Source organism: Phycodurus eques, chromosome 9, assembly GCF_024500275.1.
Source record: "Phycodurus eques isolate BA_2022a chromosome 9, UOR_Pequ_1.1, whole genome shotgun sequence".
In the NCBI taxonomy this organism is placed as follows: Eukaryota; Metazoa; Chordata; class Actinopteri; order Syngnathiformes; family Syngnathidae; genus Phycodurus; species Phycodurus eques.
Genome location: NC_084533.1, coordinates 25,159,407 through 25,179,240, shown reverse-complemented (window position 1 = coordinate 25,179,240; position 19,834 = coordinate 25,159,407). Strand labels below are relative to the sequence as shown.

At 40.4% G+C, this 19,834-nt stretch overlaps 1 protein-coding gene across 13 annotated transcripts in view; it reads left to right on the top strand.

Moving 5' to 3' along the window:
• The first annotated feature begins 3,353 nt into the window (after nucleotides 1-3,353).
• Nucleotides 3,354-19,834, top strand: part of prom1a (prominin 1a) — a 54,924-nt gene continuing 38,443 nt past the window's right edge. For 10 of the 13 annotated variants that reach the window (XM_061685811.1, XM_061685809.1, XM_061685817.1 and 7 more), the window contains exons 1-3: nucleotides 3,354-3,794; nucleotides 19,024-19,082; nucleotides 19,377-19,403. In XM_061685811.1, coding sequence (XP_061541795.1) covers nucleotides 3,545-3,794; nucleotides 19,024-19,082; nucleotides 19,377-19,403 — 336 coding nt within the window. In that variant the 5' untranslated portion in view covers nucleotides 3,354-3,544. The remainder of the gene's footprint in view (nucleotides 3,795-19,023; nucleotides 19,083-19,376; nucleotides 19,404-19,834) is intronic. The other 3 variants (XM_061685813.1, XM_061685812.1, XM_061685810.1) reach the window with 1 other exon arrangement.

Here is a 19,834-nt window from a genome sequence, read left to right as displayed (position 1 = left end):
AGAGTGAGTTGAGTATTTTATGATGATCATACTTCATGTCCATTTTTTGACTTGTTTTTGCCTCACAAGTGCAGGCCACGAATTTCATTAGCTGTCAAGAAGTCAAAGCCGGATCTCACAACCAACTTAAACAAATGGTGAGTAAACTTTAGTGTGTATAAGATGTGATTGCCTTTCACACAGATAGCCTGTAAAATTAACTCCTCTTCTGTACAGAAACCTGGCAAAATTACTGTCTGTTTTACACAGAGACCCTCCAAATGTATTGCCTTTTACAGACAAATTCTGCATTAATTACCAACTTTCTCACAGATACTATGCTAAGTTCTTGATTCCTCATTCGTACAGAAACTCGGCAAAATTACTGGCTGTTACACACGAATATCCTGCAAATGTACTGCTGCTACAGAGAACCTGCTAAATTATCGCCTCTTTCATTCAGAAATTGTGCATTAATTCCTCCCTTTCACAGAGACAGGGCAAAATTTCAATTTCCCTATTCATAATGCGATCCAGCTAAATTATGACCTCGTTTACACACTATCTTGCAAGTGTACTGCCTTTTTCCACACAGAAACCCTGCAAAGGTATGGCCTTTTTCATACACAAGTTGTGCAAAATTTCCACCTTTCACACAAAGAATATTGCAAAATTCTGACTTTCTCATTTGAGATGCGGCCAAATGACTCAGTTTCACACAAATATCCTGCAATTGTACTGCATTTTTCACACACAGACCCGGTCTCAAAATTGCCCCCTTTCACAGAGAGACACCTGAAAAATGTTTGCTTTTTCCTACTACTATAGAGATGTGGCAAAATTACTGCTTATTTCACACAGATATTCTGTGTACAGTGTACTTTTACACATTGACCTTGCAAAATTACTGGTATGCAAAATTTCTCACAAAAACAAATAAAATGGCGACCTCTTTCACAGAGACCCTGATTTAAAAAAAAAAAAAAACACCCGTTTCACACAGCTGCTGCAAAAATTACACCCTTTTCACACAAAGACACTGCACAACTCTCTCCTCATTTACAGAGACTTTGCAAAATCACTGCCTTTTTCAAACAGAAACCCAAAGTGACCTCCCTTTTCATACATAAACTTTGTAGAATTACAGCTACTTTCGCAGAGAGACCCAGCAAAATGGCTGACACTCACAGATTCTGTGGAATTTTCCCAGAGACACTGTGTGAAATGACCTCCTGTTTTTCACAGATATCACAAGATTAAACTATATACTTCCTACCTGTCATTTCTGGATGGGCCTATTTGAAGAAGGCGTTCACGCTGTTTATCAGTGTCAATAGGAAACTGGTTTTGACCTTGTTGATTTATTTTCAATGACTGCCAGTAAGCTGAGATTTACCCCAGATGACCTCACCTGTCCCAGAGGCCTTCTTGTGTGTCACACTTTACGCAAAGTGTGCCACAGACACTTATTAGCGGACCAATAAGCTCCTTATGTAAGGACGCTCACGGCTGAGACGCATTTTGGTCAGTTACCATTAAAATCATCCTTTGTTCGCCACCACTTTAAATCGAAAAAATACAATTTCAAGCAGGGATGTACAAACTCTTTCAACATACAGAAAATGAAGGGGAAAACAATTGTGGGCAGGAGGCACTTTGTGGTTATGAAACATGCTACAACATATTTAATATTTGCAGTTAAACATATTTAAAGAAATAAAAATGGTCTAAATCTCAGTTTGGTTTCATCGGTGACAGAACACATTTTATTTGTATTAGCGTGATATCAATGTTTAATAATCTTTATTATTATTATTATTATTATACTTTTTGGGATTATTTATGATTGTATGAACATTTTATGTTTTGTGTACAGCACTTTGGTACAACTGCAGTTGTTGTGGAAGTGCTGTATAAATAAAGTTGAGTTAAAGATTTTTTAAAAAAATTAAATACTTACTTTTCTTCAAATATTTAAATCTTAGCTTTGTTTTATTGGTGACGAGCCCAAAAAAAATACTTAGTATCATTATGCTATTTATATTTTATTTAAAAAAAATGTTTGCTTGATATCTTGTAACATTCAACTAATAACACACACTTTATATATTTTTTTCAGCTTTCCCATGATCCTCTTTGTGAGGGTCACTCCCAGCCCCGAGGGAAGGTATAGACATCCAATACCTGCTTAAGGAAACACAATGACATCATTGTCCTCACCCCGGATGTCAGGGGCCCCATGGTGGCAAGGTCCTGTCGATCAAATCCGGTGGAACGTGATATAATTTGAATTTCAACGGATATGTTATGGGAGGTGCATAATAGTTTGGCTTTTTGTGTGTGTGATGCCACTACACACGGGGTACCCGTGATTATAACCCATAAAAACAGGATGTCAAAAAAAAAAACACAAGGAATTTGTCTCCGGTAGTTGGAGCCGCTCTAGTACGACAACAGACAAGTCAATTGACAGAGAATACTTTTGATACATAAAAGCATAAAAACACAGTCACTGAGTAATAAAAGGTTGCCAGTAATGTGGTAATGCCAGTACAATTTGTTTTCTTCTTTTCTTTTTTTTTTTTTTTTTGACAATTGTGCAAAATGATGCCGAGTCCTCTAGCAATTAGAGCAGTTTTAAATGAATAGTAGAGCAATAGTCGGGTGCAATGACCATTGTGCAAATGGCGCAGAGACTTCAAGAAATGGATGTAGTTTAAAGCGACTCGTAGTGCGATAATCTGGGACACAATGTGCATGTATAAAGTTATTTTAAAAATGGCTACATCATTTACAATGTAATAATTTCATATTATTGTTATTATGTTTTGTTTTTTTTGCATTTGTTTTTTAAACATCTCTCAGGTGTTTTAATTTTGTATTTGATTTATTTATATTGATTATAATATCACACGGGGAAAGTCAACAAATAAAACGCAGACACTTGTTTTTGTTTCTCCATCAAACAAATAATCAGATACTGTGTTTTGCTAAGCATATACTTAAAATTTAAACGTAAACTGTATTTACTACGAAAATAGATTTGTTTCATACATTTTTAGTCACTAATGTCCTTTATTTAAAGAAAAGCACTGTTCTGTTTTGTTTCAATGAAAATAATAATACTGTACAGTGAATACTTTGTTGATGAAAAAAACAGCGCTTTTCTTTAAAAAAAATTAAAAAAAAATTCACAGTGACCCCAAAGCTTTTAATCGGAAGTGTATATAAATTGTATTTATTTATTTGAGTATTTTCTCAGCGAAAGTTGTGGTGTCCTTCCTCTCGTCTGCGGCAGGGGGAGCTCTTCCCTCCAGCGAACGCTCACTCCCGCTACGCACGCACGGATGCTGCGAGGCGGGGATTGTGCGCGCCGCCCATCGCAAGTGCGGGCTCGTCTCGGAGCGGAGACGGCGGAGGAAGGATCTCCCGGCGTGGAGGCGCAGAACGCAGCGGGGCAAGGGGGGACAACGATGCCCAATCGCCGGTAGGCCGGTGCTCCATTTACGGACACTTTTCCACATCTTATCCCGCTCGCCCGAGCCACGAGCTCAGAAGACCCACGATGCCTTTGAACGGACTCACGATGGGAAAGAGCGGAACCATGGTTCTTCTCTGCATGCTGTTGGGCTCCGGGGAACTCCAGGAGCCGGAGCCGCGGAGGTTGCCACCCCCGCCGGCCAAATTGGACTTCGGTTACGTGCCCGCCGGAGTGTACGAGACGGTGGCCCACTACGAACCGGGACCCATCGGCATTCTGTTCCACATGGTGCACACTTTCCTGAGCCTGGTGCAGCCTAACGACTTCCCGCAAGGTAAGCAAAGCCATACTTTTCAATGTCTTTGTAATTGCACACTTTTATTTTGGGCGAACCTGTGAAAAAGTCAAAGCAGCTTGAGCCCTAAGAGCCTCTGGTTCGATTCCTTGAGCTATGTTCAAGGTAAAAGTCGAAAATTCTGTGAAACATACATTTTTTGAAACACCCAAGTTGTAATATAGTCCTAGCATAAATAATGTAAGGGTGTGCAAACGGAGGCACATGGGCCCACGAGAGCCTACCATTAGCGCACAACAGTTTCTTGAGGGGTAAAAATCATACACAGTATATATTATAAAAACTGAAATATGTAACCCAAGCTCGAGTGTGTCAATGTATCAGATTGTCTTTGTTTTCGTTAGCGCTTAGCACTGAAACCTTGTCATTTTAGGATTAGCTGCAATATATATTTTTTTTTTTGTAATCTCCATATAACATATTAGCATATCATGAGCTGGCTGTTGCATAGTTTTATGAATGCTCATCTATAACCCCTACACTAACTTGTCAACGCATCAGCATTTTGTTTGTTTTTGTTGGCCTACATACGTCATGCTATCTTAGCATTAGCGATGACACAGCTAAACCTGTTAAACATGGAAAATTGCACCCAAATTAAAAGAGGCAACAGGTACATATAGCTTGCTTGGCCTCTGAAAGCCTTGTTAGCTTTGCATTAGCTGCTGCAAGGTTTTTGTTTATATATTTTTTTTTTTTTTTTGTTTATAAGACCTGTGCTAATACTTCAACACATCTGCTTTTTCTTTGTTGTTTTTTTTGCATGTCACATGTTAGCTTAGCATAAATTGCTACGTAAATTTTATTAAAGCGCAAATGAAAACCCCTGAGCTAATGTGTCAACGCATCAGCTATTTGTTTGTTTTTGGAATCCTCCATATGCATGTTAAGTTAGCATTAATCATGACAGCTTTTAAAAAACTAAAATGGTTTAACCCTGATCTAATGTGTCAACACATCAGCTTTATTGTTCGTTTTTCTTGGCCTCCATATGCCGTTTTGCTCAGGATTAATTGCTGCTGTTTTTTTTTTTTTTTTTTGTATAAAAACAGAAATGGATAACCCCAGTGCTAATGTGTCAACATGTCCGCTTTGTTTGTTTTTGTTAACGTCCATAAGGCATGTTAGATTAGTAGTAGCCACCACATATCTTAAAAAATAACTGAAATGGATAAGCCCTGCTCTAATTTGTGAACACATCAGCTTTGTTGTTTGTTTTTGTTGGCCTCCATTCGCTCTTTTAGCTCAGCATTAATTGCTACAGGTTTAAAAACGGAAATGGAAAATCTCTGCGCTAATGTGTCAACGTCTCAATTTTTTTTTTTTTGTTAGCGTCCATAAGCAATGTTAACTTAGCATTATTTACTACATGGTTTTCATGAAAAATAAATAGATAACCCCATGTGCTAATATGTCACTGCATCAGTTTTTTTAGTTTTTTTTTGTTGGCCTCCATACGCCATCTTAGCTTAGCATTAGCAATGGTACAGGTGACTAAACCTGTCAAACGTAGAAAGTGGTGCATGCAACCGGTACATTAGCACTTAGATTTTGTTCTCTTTGTTTGTTAGCCTTGCGTCAAATCGAAATGTGCAACAGCTATATTAGCATCTACCCTCTATTCACTATGTTAGCATGTCACCATTCTGCTTGACCTAGTTGCCAAACAGGACAGGTAAAAAAATTAAAATAAAATAACATTTGTCCCCCCCCTCCACACGAACATGTTACAATGCTCTGCTTTGTTTTCTTTTTTTTTGTGATGCTATTAGTTTGCACTTAAACACATGTACACACTCCATGAGACAGACACACACAGAGCGTGTACATGCGTGTGTGTGTGTATGTTTCTGTTTAATGGGGGTCTCGCGATGTACAAAGACGCCCTCCTTGTCTAAATCTACAGGACATTTTGCAGATTAGCCACTCTGTGAGTCACCTCGTTAACTGGATAAATCCCATAATGCTTTGCACCATATGCCGTTTAAAGCCCTTGTTCCATGCAAGCACTACACTAACATAGACACACATTGTGGTAAATGGTACATAATATACTAAGAAACGTTCCAAGATGTCGTTTACGATATATCGGAATGTATTGCAATGTGCCCTATTTTATCGATACACCAGCATTAGTTAATATCATCGCATATTGTATCGATCGTTCTCTCAGGGTTTAATATCAATACACCAGCATTAGATACCATTATCATAACTTATATTTATTGGTCTCTTGTCGGACAGTTCTGATACATATTCATTAACTATCATGACATACCGCATGGTTACATCTCAGGATACAGTATTGATTTCAATATGTGTCATATCCCTCAGAAATCAGTATAATATCGACAATTGGCATTAAATATGGATATTACCGTAGATCATATTATTTCTCAATGAACAGTATCAACTCAACAGAATTATACTTTACATTGATATGTATCGTATCGTTATCGGTCAAAGAACAGTATTGTTTCACCAACATCGGATATCAAGATCACAGTGTATCGTGCCATTGTCTCTCAGGGTACAGTATCAGTAGAAGCTCTGTTGGCTGTTGGTGGCCTCTCGTGCTCCCGCAGGGTGGGTGGAGTTGGAGGTGGGGGGCAGTGGCGCTGGTGGAGCTTGTGGTGGGCCGATGCATTCTCCCCTTTGTGGGCGTTGGGGTGCTTCGGTGGGGCTGGCGGACTGGCATGGGTTCGTTGGCATGAGTGGTGTCCTGGCGGCCAGGCTGCACCCGGGTGGGACCCCTGGCCCAGCTTTTCCTCTCCAATGGGTGAGGTGGGGTGACAGCCCGGGTGACTTGAGAAGTAAATTTGTACGACAACAGGATACCCAACCGATTACCGGTGATAACCTATCATTAGACATCAATATGTATCATATCGGTATCTCTCAGGGTACAGTATTGATACACCAGTTTATGTGTTGCTATGTATTGTGTCACATACTGTAGTATCATTATCTGTCGGGGTGCAGTATCAATACACCGCCCAGCGAGCTTGAATGACGTCAACGGTGAGGTGGGGAGGAACTGCCGCCCTGGACGACTTCCCCGGTTGCCCATATCTAAAAATGCCCCCGAATTTACTAGCACTAGATGTTGATATTTTATCTATGGCATTAGCCATTGATATCACAACATATCGTGTTTGCTCTTAGGGTACAGTATTGATACAATCCATCCATCCATTTTCTGAGCCGCTTCTCCTCACTAGGGTCGCGGGCGTACTGGAGCCTATCCCAGCTGTCATCGGGCAGGAGGCGGGCTACACCCTGAACTGGTTGCCAGCCAATCGCAGTATTGATACAATACTATTAGATATTAATATCGGTGAATACAGTATCTTCACATTTAACAAACAAAAAAAAAAGTAACTTTTTTAAATTTATGTCTCAGAGAGTAATAATCATTTCATCATCATCATCAAAACCTGACATTTTCTGGCTTAGGTTTTGAAAAATCCATGTGTTTGCTAATGGGCGCAGCCGCGGGAAGCCACTCAACACTTTGTGGCTGCACACAATGGCTGCTTGTGGTTTTGTGTTACAAATGACCACTCATGTCATGTACTAGTCGGGCTAGTTGTTGTTGTTAGCGTGCTGCTTCAGTGTTTGAATAGTGTGGCCGCTGTTCCATTGTGAGTGTGTATGAGTGACTAAGCTCAAATATTTAGTGGTGCCTTCATCCCTCTCCACGTTTCCCCAGGCAGTTCTGTCCAACATCATCAGGAAGCAGCTCATTCATTCTGCACATGAACTGACTCCAGATCAGCCCAGACATGTGAAGCACTGATACTGTATCAATTTGTACATACTTATCTCTCAAGGTATGGGTACACCGGCATTAGATATCATTCTCGCAATATGCGGTATCATTATCTCTCAAGCTACAATATCGATAAACCAGTTTCTAATATCCGTGTGCATCATGCTGTTATCACTCAGAATACAGTTTCGGCAGAACAGCATTTGATATTTATATTACGACATATCATTAATTTTGTGAGCAGCATCAATTCTTTTATTATCATTATTATCATCATTATTATATTATCATCATTATCAGCAGACCTGTTGCCAGACCTCAGTCTTAAGGGGGGCTCATAAAATTCCTTAACAGTACATGCAGTGGTTTTGATAATCCTGTAGCCTACTCTATTTGCGAAGCACTGACTCATTAATCATCGTGTTCAACCAACAGCAAATATGACCAGCGACAACACCAGTCCTCATAATTTAAGGTCTCAATATCCACAAAACACTTGAGTGTTCAACTTCTGAGCTATAACTTAAGAAGCAGATCTCAAACTGAAAAAGCAGTTTTTTTCAGTTTTTCAGAAGTGTATCAATATACCGTATACCATAAGGCGCACCGTATTATTGGGCGCAGGCATGGTAAAACATATGCTAGCTTAAAACATACGGTAGCATGCATGCACGCTAAAACAATGTTTTTAAAAATGCAGCGGGAGCAAAACTGAGTTCGGTTGTACTTTATTGAAGTATTTAACAATGTACTCACTTTATTTTTTGATCAATCCTATTCCACAAATCCGTCAAAGTCCTCATGTTCTTTATCCGAAATGAACAGCTGGGCAAGTTCTCAATCAAACACGCCGGGTTCGCGTCAGTCTCGTTGGCGTGCGAAAGCTCGAACAACAGTGTAAGCAGACACGTTAGCCCAGCATCCACAATCCATTCACAAATTGTGGCGTAACCTCGCCCGGCGCTGCCTCCTAGTCTTAGTAAAGCTGTGTTCGCCATCTGTCCGCCATCGCTTCCTCGCCGCTCGCAACTTCACTTTGAACGCCCTGTTTACACCGATGTCCAGCGGTTCGTCAAGCCTCCAGGAATGATGGCAAGCCACGGGTTATTCTTTGCTCATGAATCCATTGCTCGAGTTGCTCTTCCAACTCAGGCCACCTCGCCTTGTTTCCGCATTTTGTTTTTCTTTTTTTTCCGCGAAAACTCCGCTTCGTCTTCTTGACTTGGCGAAGCTCGTTTTCCTGCTTCCTCCACTTGCGAATCATGGATTCGTTGATCTTGAATTCTCTCAGGGCTGCTCGGGGTCCTTCTTCTTAGCCAAATGTGCTATATCCTGACTGGGGGCGTGGCTTTAGCGTCCTTCCCCTGTCCTCAGCCACGTCCGCTTTTCCTCTGCGTAAGCAGCGTGTCGGCAGGAAATGCTCCAAAAAAAAAAAAAGTCGAGCAGCACGCTCATCACACAACAACATTTATAGATGTCGGAACTCGGTGCACACATAAGACGCGCCGCATTATAAGGCGCCCCGTCCATTTTGGAGAAAATTTAAGACTTTTAAGTGCGCTTTATGGTCGTGAAAATACGGTATGTAGCGTTCGGCGTGTTAACAACGAGCCCATGGGCTGAAGAAAATTGCTGGTGGTGACTATACACCCTGAGCAAAATACAAACAATGGGAAAGAAACACACGCATATAATGTATGCATGTAGTCAAGATGTATTTTTAACGGCTAATGACTCACCAATGGCCGCTTTTTTTTCAGTTTTTGCTTAAAGACCCAGTAAAGTCAATTTCGTGTTTGTTTTTTTTTTTTTTCCTGAAAACGTGTAAATACTGAGACCAATTAAGTACTGAATTGCTGAGCTATTGTGCTAAAATTCTTTTTCACTTTCTAAGTTGACCAGATTTTTTTTTGGGCAGGGCTAAAACGAGGCCAGATGACGCAAGCAGGCCTCTGACATGAGTCGTCCCTCCCGCACTATATTAGTACCAAGCGCCCTTATTCCATGCAGTAGCTTTTCTGCACAATTGCTACTTCCTTACTGATAACTTATGTGTTATGTTTATGTGTTATTTGGGCTACAGTGTCCGTGTTGTGTGCCACGCATAGCAAGGCAGCGGGGAACCGAACGGCTCCATGCCCCACACGAGCTAGAGTAGCCGCCTGCGGTCGAGCGCACCAGTGTTGGGCCCGTCCAACTCGCCACAGCCGCGCCCCGTGTGGGCCCTCACAACGGAGACGCTTCAGGGAAAGATAACTGTGAAGCCTACGTGCGTGAGCTAACAAGCTAGCTGGCTAGTGAGCTAACGAGGCAGCGAGATCACCGGTACGGTGTCAGCTTGTTCAGTAAGTTGTCGCTTGGTACTACCAATATTATCGATTGATATCGATATTGTGACACATCATTATCTTTGTGTAAAATATTGATACACCAGTAATTGATCTTGAAACAGTACAATATTGGTACATCACCATCAGGTATTGATATTGTGACAAATCATCTCGTCAGCTACCATGGTGCATATCATTACACAAGTGTCCTGGTTGGGACCTTTAATGGTCCCCTACAGAGTTTAGTCATGAAACAAAGTCGAAGCAGTTTGTCTTTAGCTGTGTTCGCTGTGATTCAACTCTGAGCAACACGCTCTAATTATTTCAAGTCGTCAAGCAATAATTCATCAACATTTTTTTTTTCCTTCACTTTTATAAGGCAAACGATGTTCACATACCCAGAGAGAGACTGAGAAATCGGGCTGGCGTTGATGCTCTTATTAAGGCATTCTGTTTGACTGGATTGCTGCCCCGTAGCCTGGAGCGCACCAACAGCGTTTATGACTGTTGTTCACAAAACATATAAATATTGCATACCATTTTTCAGCTTTCATCTACTAAAAAAAATCCCAAAAAACAATTTGACGTGTTTTTTTCTTGTTTTCCAAAAATGTTAAAATATGACTTAGGCAACTATGCTATTAGGCTAACGATTTTTGTATACCACAAATATAATTTGGTACTTTCCCAAGCATTCTATTATGGACGCAATTGGCAGACGTTTGAATGCTTTTGTCTGTATGGCGTATATAACCAAAGCTATCGTTTATCTCCAAATAGCAAACGCCAAAGCGACCTTTTATCGGAACAGAGATGAGCAACTTCCAGCAATCAGATGAGCGTGCGTTGACATTTCTAGCTGCGTTCTGTCAGACAAACTCCCACGGTGAGGCGCAATCAGTCAAAACAAGCGGCGTCGGAGTGCTGCGCTGTTACGGCACAGGGAGCGCTGACCTTTTCGACGGTCTGATTGCACCTTCCCACGGGGCCTCAAAACAAGATGGTACTTTTGCCATTTGTCCTCATAAGTTAGTGCAGTGATTCACAACCACTAAATCCGTCAGAGATCATCTGGTGTACAACGGGAAAGTTATTTATTTAGTACAAATATTGTATCATTATTTCATAATCATAATCTGTTAATTAATTGAGGCAAGGTCATCATTATGCAATGTATTCCAGACCCAAAGACAATAGGTGAAAATCCAATTCCAATTTGTACAAATACTTTTGTGGTTGTTGGCTAATGAATAATCCAAATGAAACTAGTCACAAAAACAAAACAAAAAAATGAATGAAAATTCATTCAGATTTAGCAATTTCATGATGAATCAACCTTAATTATTAAAAAGTATCGGTATATATATCTGCGATACTGGTCAGATATTTACTTGGTATCGGATCGATAACAAATCTTGCAGTATCGCACACGATTTATATTACAGTAACGTTTACCTCTCTCTGACCCTTTAAACACATTTAAACGTATTAAAACGCTTCAACTTAGTGAAAAACATTAATAAATTTTTCCTTTAGCGTCTGTTCTCAAACTCCTGCTCACACAGTTCTCCAAATAAGAGGCAAAGCGTGCTTGCTTAAAGAGGCTTCTCACTCCCAGTTGAAGTTTACTGTAAAACTGGCATATAAAAGCAAATTAAACACTGTATGTTTAAACATCAAAGAGGATAATGTTGTCTAACGAACGTCCGCTATCTTAATGCTAACATTATACAAAATGCTAGAGATACGCTAATGGTAATTAGCATAGATGTTACAGTAATTATAAGCATTCCAACAGCTGCTACTTTAACACACGGTGCAGCAACACATACAAACAATACTCACAGGCATACTGTATATTGTGTCTGCTCTGTGGGAACAATGACTATGATTTGAGATTAGGGAATGCTTTATATTTATTGTGACATTTTTGTTTGTTGGGTACCCATGAGGTTTTTTTTCTAATGTTAAAATGTGCCTTGGCTCAAAGGTTGGGAAACACAGAGTTAGTGTACTTTGTGTTAAGTCGTTTTTGTTGCATGTTCCGTGACCTTGTGGTCGATCTAAACATGAGACAGTCTGCATGTCTAATCCCCAGATTGGGATCCATTTCACCAGTTACAACGTGATGTCGCCAACGGCTATATTGAACTCGGTTCACAAGAGCGGAGCTGCCAGCAGGGAATTAAAGCGCTGCATAATATTGCTTTTTGTGTTCCAATGTCGCAGCGTGAGACATCGTAAGTGAAAAAGACGCTGAGGAGTGAAGGGTAAATTAACCCCCCGAATGTCATATGTAGCACCATCGTTCGATATTGTCACGTTATTTTTCTCAGGGTACAGTATCGATACACCAGCCTTAGCTATCGATATTGCAAAGTCTCGTATCGTTATCTCTCTGGGTGCAGTATGAATACCACTAGTTACCACCGTAGTTGTCAAGAGGCGTGTTTCAATACTTATGGACAAGTACTGTATGTAAATAGCAAACAAATAGACATCGGACCAAGCATGACATTAAGAAGTTTGAGCTCGACGTGACAAAAAATGTAGGAAGGCTAGCAAAGGACGACTCAATTAAAGGACACATTCAAAACGGCGGAAAAATCGGATGTTGGCTTCCTCCGGGTGCTTCCGAGGCCGCGTCTCATCAGGGTTGAGGGTGGTGACGTCGTATTCGGGTCATCGGAAGAGAAGCGAGGTGGCCGAGGCGAGCGGGGATGGCAAGTCATGCGTTCCCCGGTTCCTTTGTTCCGCTTGGTTGGCGGGTGCAGCGTCTCCCTTCCGCTTGCGCAAGCGGACTCGCGATGCTAAACGTCCTGACTCGTCTCCTCCGCCAAAACCGCTTCCTTTGAGGACACGCTAACCACGTGGCATCAGGAACTCTGGCCGACGAGCGGGAAAGTTTCGTGCAAATTGGTGCACGGTGAAATCTAGCCCTGAGATTGGGAGGCGTTCCCACTTTTCTGACGCCATTTTTCATGAAAGTTGCATACTATAAACTTAGGTACCCTGACCGTGGTACTCAAAATTTGCGGAAGACCGTGTCAGAAATGTGAGCAAACCTAGATTCCTGAATTCAAATCCAGGTTTAGATTTAATATATAATGTATAATGAACATGGGTCCAATGGGTTACAAAACCCTGTACAATGACCGACCCAAGAGCGAGGTAGCCAGTTTCCGAACTGGACGTGTCACGGATGACCTCAGTGCTTGTGATCCCACTTCTGACACCGTTTGTCAAATTTGAACCTTCACTGTTTTGTCAAATTTGAACCTCGTGACTTTGGTTCATTGAGGCACGCGGGTTCATTCAAAGCTGCGTTGGTGCGTAATGTTACATCATGGCAAGTGGTGACTCCGAGCAACTACTATGTGTCACCTCACACCCATGTCACATTCACGCTCACTATGTCGTTTTCATCCCGTTTGAGGTTAGCCGACGCGACGGAAGCTCATCTCCGTGTGTATGTGTACGCGCGCTACCCATCAATGTGATTCCCACTCGAGGGGGAGGCTGTCATGTTAAAAACATGCCGTCTTTTTCTCTTTTTTCCCCCCTTTTTCCCCCCAGATGCTCATGCGGTCAGTCGAGCGCACGAGCAGCCGCGCATGTGAGCACATTTAAAAAAATAATAATTTTATTTTATGTTGTTGGACGGGCAGAAGGACACATCTGGTGAACCTGCCAATCATGCACGTGTGTAGGCAGGACATTTTGTGTGCCCTTGTGTGGAGTAAAGGCAGATTCTCTCGCCATAGTAATAGATTCTATGGTAACAGTCCTGCCCTTGTGCAGAGGTGTTAATTTTCCACTGTGCTCAAGAAGCAGATAGGAATATTGAAACACACACACACGGCTATTAAGTATAGTGGTATATAGAATGGATGCACTTTATTGCCTTTTGCTAAGGCCGTCAAATGATTCTCGAGCTCATGAGTGCGTCATTTTCCACGTTTTTGCTGAAGCGTAAAGGAAATGTTCTCTTCTTTTTGTCTGTGGAGCTCTTGGGGAGGAGTATCCACAACCTAGATTTGGTCTATTGGGTTGCAAACCGTCCCACTTCTGACACCATTTGTCACATAAATTGCGAAAACTCATAGTGTCTATTGGGCCATTAAGCATGCCGCCAAAGAGCTTGGCTTGCCACTGCTTGTGATCCAACTTCTGACACCATCTGTCACAAAAGATGAGTAGCCCTTATACACTATTGACCCTGATGCTAGCTTCCAACTGGGACTCACAGTGAATGATCCTACTTCTGACACCGGTTTGCTTGGACGTTGGGTAAACTCAACCCACATTTAAACCTGGGTCGAAAAACCTGTTACTTCATCATGTAGCCAACTAGCCAGGCTGTTTTTGTGGGGGTAGCGAGTTTCCAGCTGGGCCTAAATGTTTGTGGTCCCACTTCTGACACCATTTGTCGCTGAAGTTGAATACCCTCAAATGTTTAGATTTGTATGATTGATTGTCTATTCGGTGAAAAAAAAAAAAACAGTACATGGAGCAAGCTAGCCGGCTTTTAACCTGACATGCCACTGCTTGTGATCCCACTTCTGTCACAGTTTTGCATGGATACTGTGTAAACTCAACACAGTTCTGAACCTGGGTCTTTTGAGTTGAATAACCTGTAGCTTGACCATTCTGCTATAGATCCCGGCTGTTTGCTGTGGTAGCCAGCCCCAAACTTGGAAGACCTCACCTGCTTGTGATCCCACTTCTAACACAATTTATCAGAAAAATTTAATAACCTCAAATCAGATTTGCTCGCAAGTCTATTAGGTGAAAAATAAACAGTAAATTGAGCAGTCTTCCAACACGACGTGCCACTCCTTGAGATCCCACTTCTGACACCATATTATCACAGAGTTTGGGTAAAGTCACCCCATTTCAACTCGGGATTATTGTTTCATACCGACTGCAAAACGAGCCGAATCATCAACTAATCTTCCTTACCTTCAAGTGGGTACTTTTTTAAAAATGTCTTTCAGAATGTGAAAATTTTAGCTTTAGCTTTAAATTTCAGCAAACTTCCCGGTTCATGCCAAGCGAAGTTCCCTTCCCGCAGTCCAATTCCACGTGGATTGCGACTCCAAACATCAAATTCACAGAGATAACGTCACAGGCAAAATCCCCGAGTGGCTTTTTGCTTTGTCGTCTTACGAGCGGCGCAAGGCTGAATGAAGTTTAGCGGCGTGCCAGCGTGTCCCGGCCTGGCTTACATATTCCATATTTATTTTCTCCCCTACTTTGTTCAGTAAGCCTGTTAGCATGGAGCTTAGCAAGCGGGCTGATATTAGAGTCTGGTGGCATTTAGAGCAACTTGATTAGTTTTTCTTCTTTCCTTGTGCATCCATCCATCCATTCATTCATTCATGTCGTTTTTACGTCTCACTTCTGCTTTTCTTCATCCGCCATCCTTGTCAGCCTGTCGACACATTTCCATTTACTACACAGACGTTTTTTGCTTCCTTCTGTCTTCCCAATTTTTATTTATTTCTTTTTTTTTTAACACTTTCAGCCTTTTAGCTCCTCAGTGCTTATCCCGAGCGACTCATCAGACGAGAGGATAAGCTCCAGTCCTGACACGGGCGAGCCGCGTTCAGCACTTTGAGTGCCGCTTTGCAAATTTTATGTTTGAGCTGAGCCCGTCGCAGAGCTTCTATAGGCGGACATATTAATAATATAATAATAAAATAGTAGCTGGCTACTGTACCAACTGGTCATGCATGTTGTCAGAAAATATACACACAGGTACATCTTTTTTTTTTTACTATGATAAAAGTATTACTCCTAATACTACTATTTTTACTACTGATGATCATGAGGGTGGTATTGATGGTGATTAAAATATTATTCAAACCAATAAAAATAATAAAAATTAAATACTAATCCAATACTAATACTACTTAATCCAAAATACATGTTATCATAGTTATTAGTATTACTATATTGCTTAAATTCTGTATTTCTTTAATTTGTTTTTATTTTGTTATAACAAAGGTAGTAAGACAGTTAGTAATATATTTTCTTTATTTGTATTTTATTTGTATTTCTTTCAGTAATTGTTATGAATGTTTTTTTTTTAAATATCGAAATAACTTTATATATTTTTTTAATTTTGCTTGGCAGTTGATAAATGTATTCAGTTAGCTTGTTAGTTGGATGATTGGTGGGTTGGTTATGGTTATTTGTTTGTTTGGTTATTATCCATCCATCCATCCATTTTCCGAGCCGCTTATCCTCACAAGGGTCGCGGGAGCGCTGGAGCCTATCCCACCTATCTTCGGGCAAGAGGCCGGTCTCACCCTGAACTGGTTGCTAGCCAATCGCAGGGCACATGTAAACAAACAACCATTCGCACTCACATTCACACCTACGGGCAATTTAGAATCTTCAATCAACCTACCATGCATGTTTTTGGGATGTGGGAGGAAACCGGAGTAGCCGGAGAAAAGCCACGCAGGCACGGGGAGAACATGCAAACGCCACACAGGCGGGGCCGGAATTTGAACCCCAGTTCTCAGAACTGTGAAGCAGACGCTCTAAGTCTCCACCGTGCCGCCTGGGTTATTATTATTACTATTATTCTTTTTTTTAGAAGCTATTTTGGGATTATCAGATTCATTCACTCTGCCCATCACTCAAGATTGTATTGGTTATATTTTTATCACATTTCTTTGTTATTTTTAGTATTTTTGCTAAAAAGCGAGTTCAACATTTTATTGTTACTTTAGATGAGTTCACATGTATTTATTTGTATATATATATATATATATATATATATATATATATATATTTTTTTTAGCTCAATTTCATCCTGATGGGAAATTACATTATTTGTGTTTTTATTTATTTGTTTGTTTATTCATTTATCTATTTATTTATTTAATAGTAATAATAAGAACTTGGTATTGTTAAAAAAAAATTACTATTTTTGGGGGAGTTTTTTTTACCTTTATTTAAAACCATATCTTTTTCAAGGGAAGCCTGGCCAAGACAGCAGCTTAAAAACACAAAATGTCCACAATTAAAACAGACAACATTCACAGAGTAATTAAATAGGCCAAAACAAAAATTCATGGTAGTCAGGAGGAATAAATAAACAGGACTGTCAATTACAAAAAAGAGCAGGAGCGATATGAAGATGCTCGCAATGTTTTTGAAAGTTCCAAGAGAAACTAGTTCCTTCAGTTTCGAAGTGCTCTGAAGTGAATTCCAAGAAGCCGGTGCGGAGTTCATAAATGAACGGTTGCCTAATTCAGTGCGAACGTTTAGAATATTTAGCAATTAAAAAAACTAAATTAGGAAGGTAAACTGTGGCTTCTAATGATGTCGCCACATAAATATTGGGGAAGTAGGCCTTAACCATGCCTATCAAACCTTTGGCTTTGTCTATGAAAATGTAGCAGTGTGAGAAACGGCGTGCCACCAAAGAGCGCCACTCAACTCTGCCACAAATGGTACAGTGGTGAGTGAGGGCCTTACGGCATGTAACCAACCTCAGGGCACCATGGTGTACACAATCCAGGGATTGCAGACATTTTTCCTGCTGCATTCAGCTATAATCAAGCACAGGAGGAAAGGTGGCAGAAAGCAACTTCTTCCTGGCAGCAAAGAAAAAAAACAGCTGAGGCGATAAAAGAAACCCAGTTTCAGCTTTCAGTCTACATGAGATCAAAAAGACAGCCCATTGAAAAGCGATTTTAATTTTTAAATTATATTATTTGGGTGCCTTCAATTTTCAGAACACAGGGCACAGGGGGATTGTGGCGTCAATGGAGGGGAAAGCCCCCGTACAAAAGCCTCAAAGATGATCGCTGTCCTTTATGCGGTTTCCCCTTTTTTTGCTTTCCTTCCGAGAGCCCTGATCCTTTTACACCTGGCCTCAAACACACAATAGATGTTGACAAAAGCCATACAAACTCGCACAAGAACTGTGAAGTAGCACACACTGACCTTTTCCCAAACATTGCTTGCTCGGAGAAACATCAGGTGTTCACTTACTGCAAAGCAGACAACCAGCACTCCTACTTTTCCGTTGCGTTATGATTAATGCGACCGCTCCTCTCACCAATTATTCATGATAACTGCCTCAAGCACAATAGAAATCAACACAACAGCTACAAATAAACCACAAAGTTGGTAAAGTTGCAGTTACAGCACTGAAGTCATGTCACGGTTCAAATATTACTAGTTTGAGTTGAATCCACAAATATATATATATATATATATATACACACATACATATTTATTTATTTATTTTTGAGGCAGGGGGGAATGTTGAAGTAAGCAGTATGTCAACAGGATCGAAAGGAATTCATTAAAATCTTTGACCCTGTCAGTTTTTAACCCAAGGGGAAGATTTTGGTGGCGGGGATTGTGGTGTCAGATTTTGGCTGACGACGTCACTTTTCAACTCTCACATCACGTGTGTGTTTCTCTGTGTGCTTTGGATTTTCTTATTGTTTATTTTTCAATCTGATGATTATTTCTATTGTTCTGATCATCCCCAGTAAGCAAGGTAGCAGTTATCAATTTTAACTGGCAAGGAATTCTCGCATACATTTTATGTAATCGTATGAAATGTCTACATCGTGCATATGCATGTGTTGTTGTATGTCAAAAAATTTTTTGGGACACTGTGGATGATTTCGAGTCAACGGAAAATGTGTGTTTGTACAATTTATAATTGTGGACATTTTTGGAAAGATTTAGCACCCGAAAACATTGTCTAAAGTGTAGACAAGAAGGAACTCTTTGGAATAGTTTAACACCAGAAAATGCATATCAATGTGTTTTTGTGTGCAAATGTAAACATTTTGGGATGGTTTAGCACCTGAAAAATGTTTGTGCAAATGTTGACAATTCTGGTATAGTTAAGCACCAGAAATGCATATCCATGTATGTGTATGTACAAGGTGGGACATTTTGCAATGGTTTAGCAACACAAAATAAATGGCCTTGTGTGTTCCTAGAAAAGGCTAGACTTTCGGGAATGGTTTAGCACTGGAAAATGGACAATCTGGACATTTAGGGAATAATTTACTTTTTAATTCACTTAATTTAAGTTAATGTTACTTTTCACAATGTCTTGCAGATCTTCTTATCAGACTGGCCAAGGACAAGTTTGGAGCTCTTCAAACTGAATATCAGAAGGTCAGTGGATGAATTTAAAAGGAGTAAACATTCATGATTTCCGAGGCTAATTCCATGTTGATTGCCATGGCAATTTTTCATCAAGGCCCATAATAGAAATCCCGAGAAGTTTCTTTACCTGTGTGCATGCTGTATGTATCTTGTTTTTTTTTTTTTAATTATTATTTCCTCTTTAGTTTTATGTTTTGTTTTTGTTCCTGCGCTTTCTTTGACGCTTGTGTTTTATTGCTTTGTCTTCTGCATGCATCTTCTTCTTCTTCTTCTTCATATGAAACCATCTGATATCTCCTTCAGCCGGAGAACATAGTGCTGAGCCTGCAGGTAAAGTCTAAAATTCCAAAGCAAACAACACCACTTCTCATGAGACACGCACTCCCTTTTTCATTTACATCTTTAGCCATAAAATGCATGGTTTTGCTTTTCATCCCTGTAAGCAAACATGTTACGCCTGTTTTAGAGCTTTTTAGCATCCCGTAGGGAATAATATTGTCCTTTACTATTTCAAATATACCTGTAGCGAAATCTCAAATTATTCCCATAGGGAATATTGTAATGCATGCCACATAACCTTCATTAACTGCACAGGTGATTTATACACTTCACACCTTTCCTTCTTTTTTAACATTCTAAATTATACGAGCTATGTAACATTTGACACTAAAAAGGTCTAGCCGTGTACATAAAGACGTATGAGTATTCTTTTTTGGGGTGGGTGGGTCCTACAGTGCTCTAAAATGTCTACATTTGCAGTA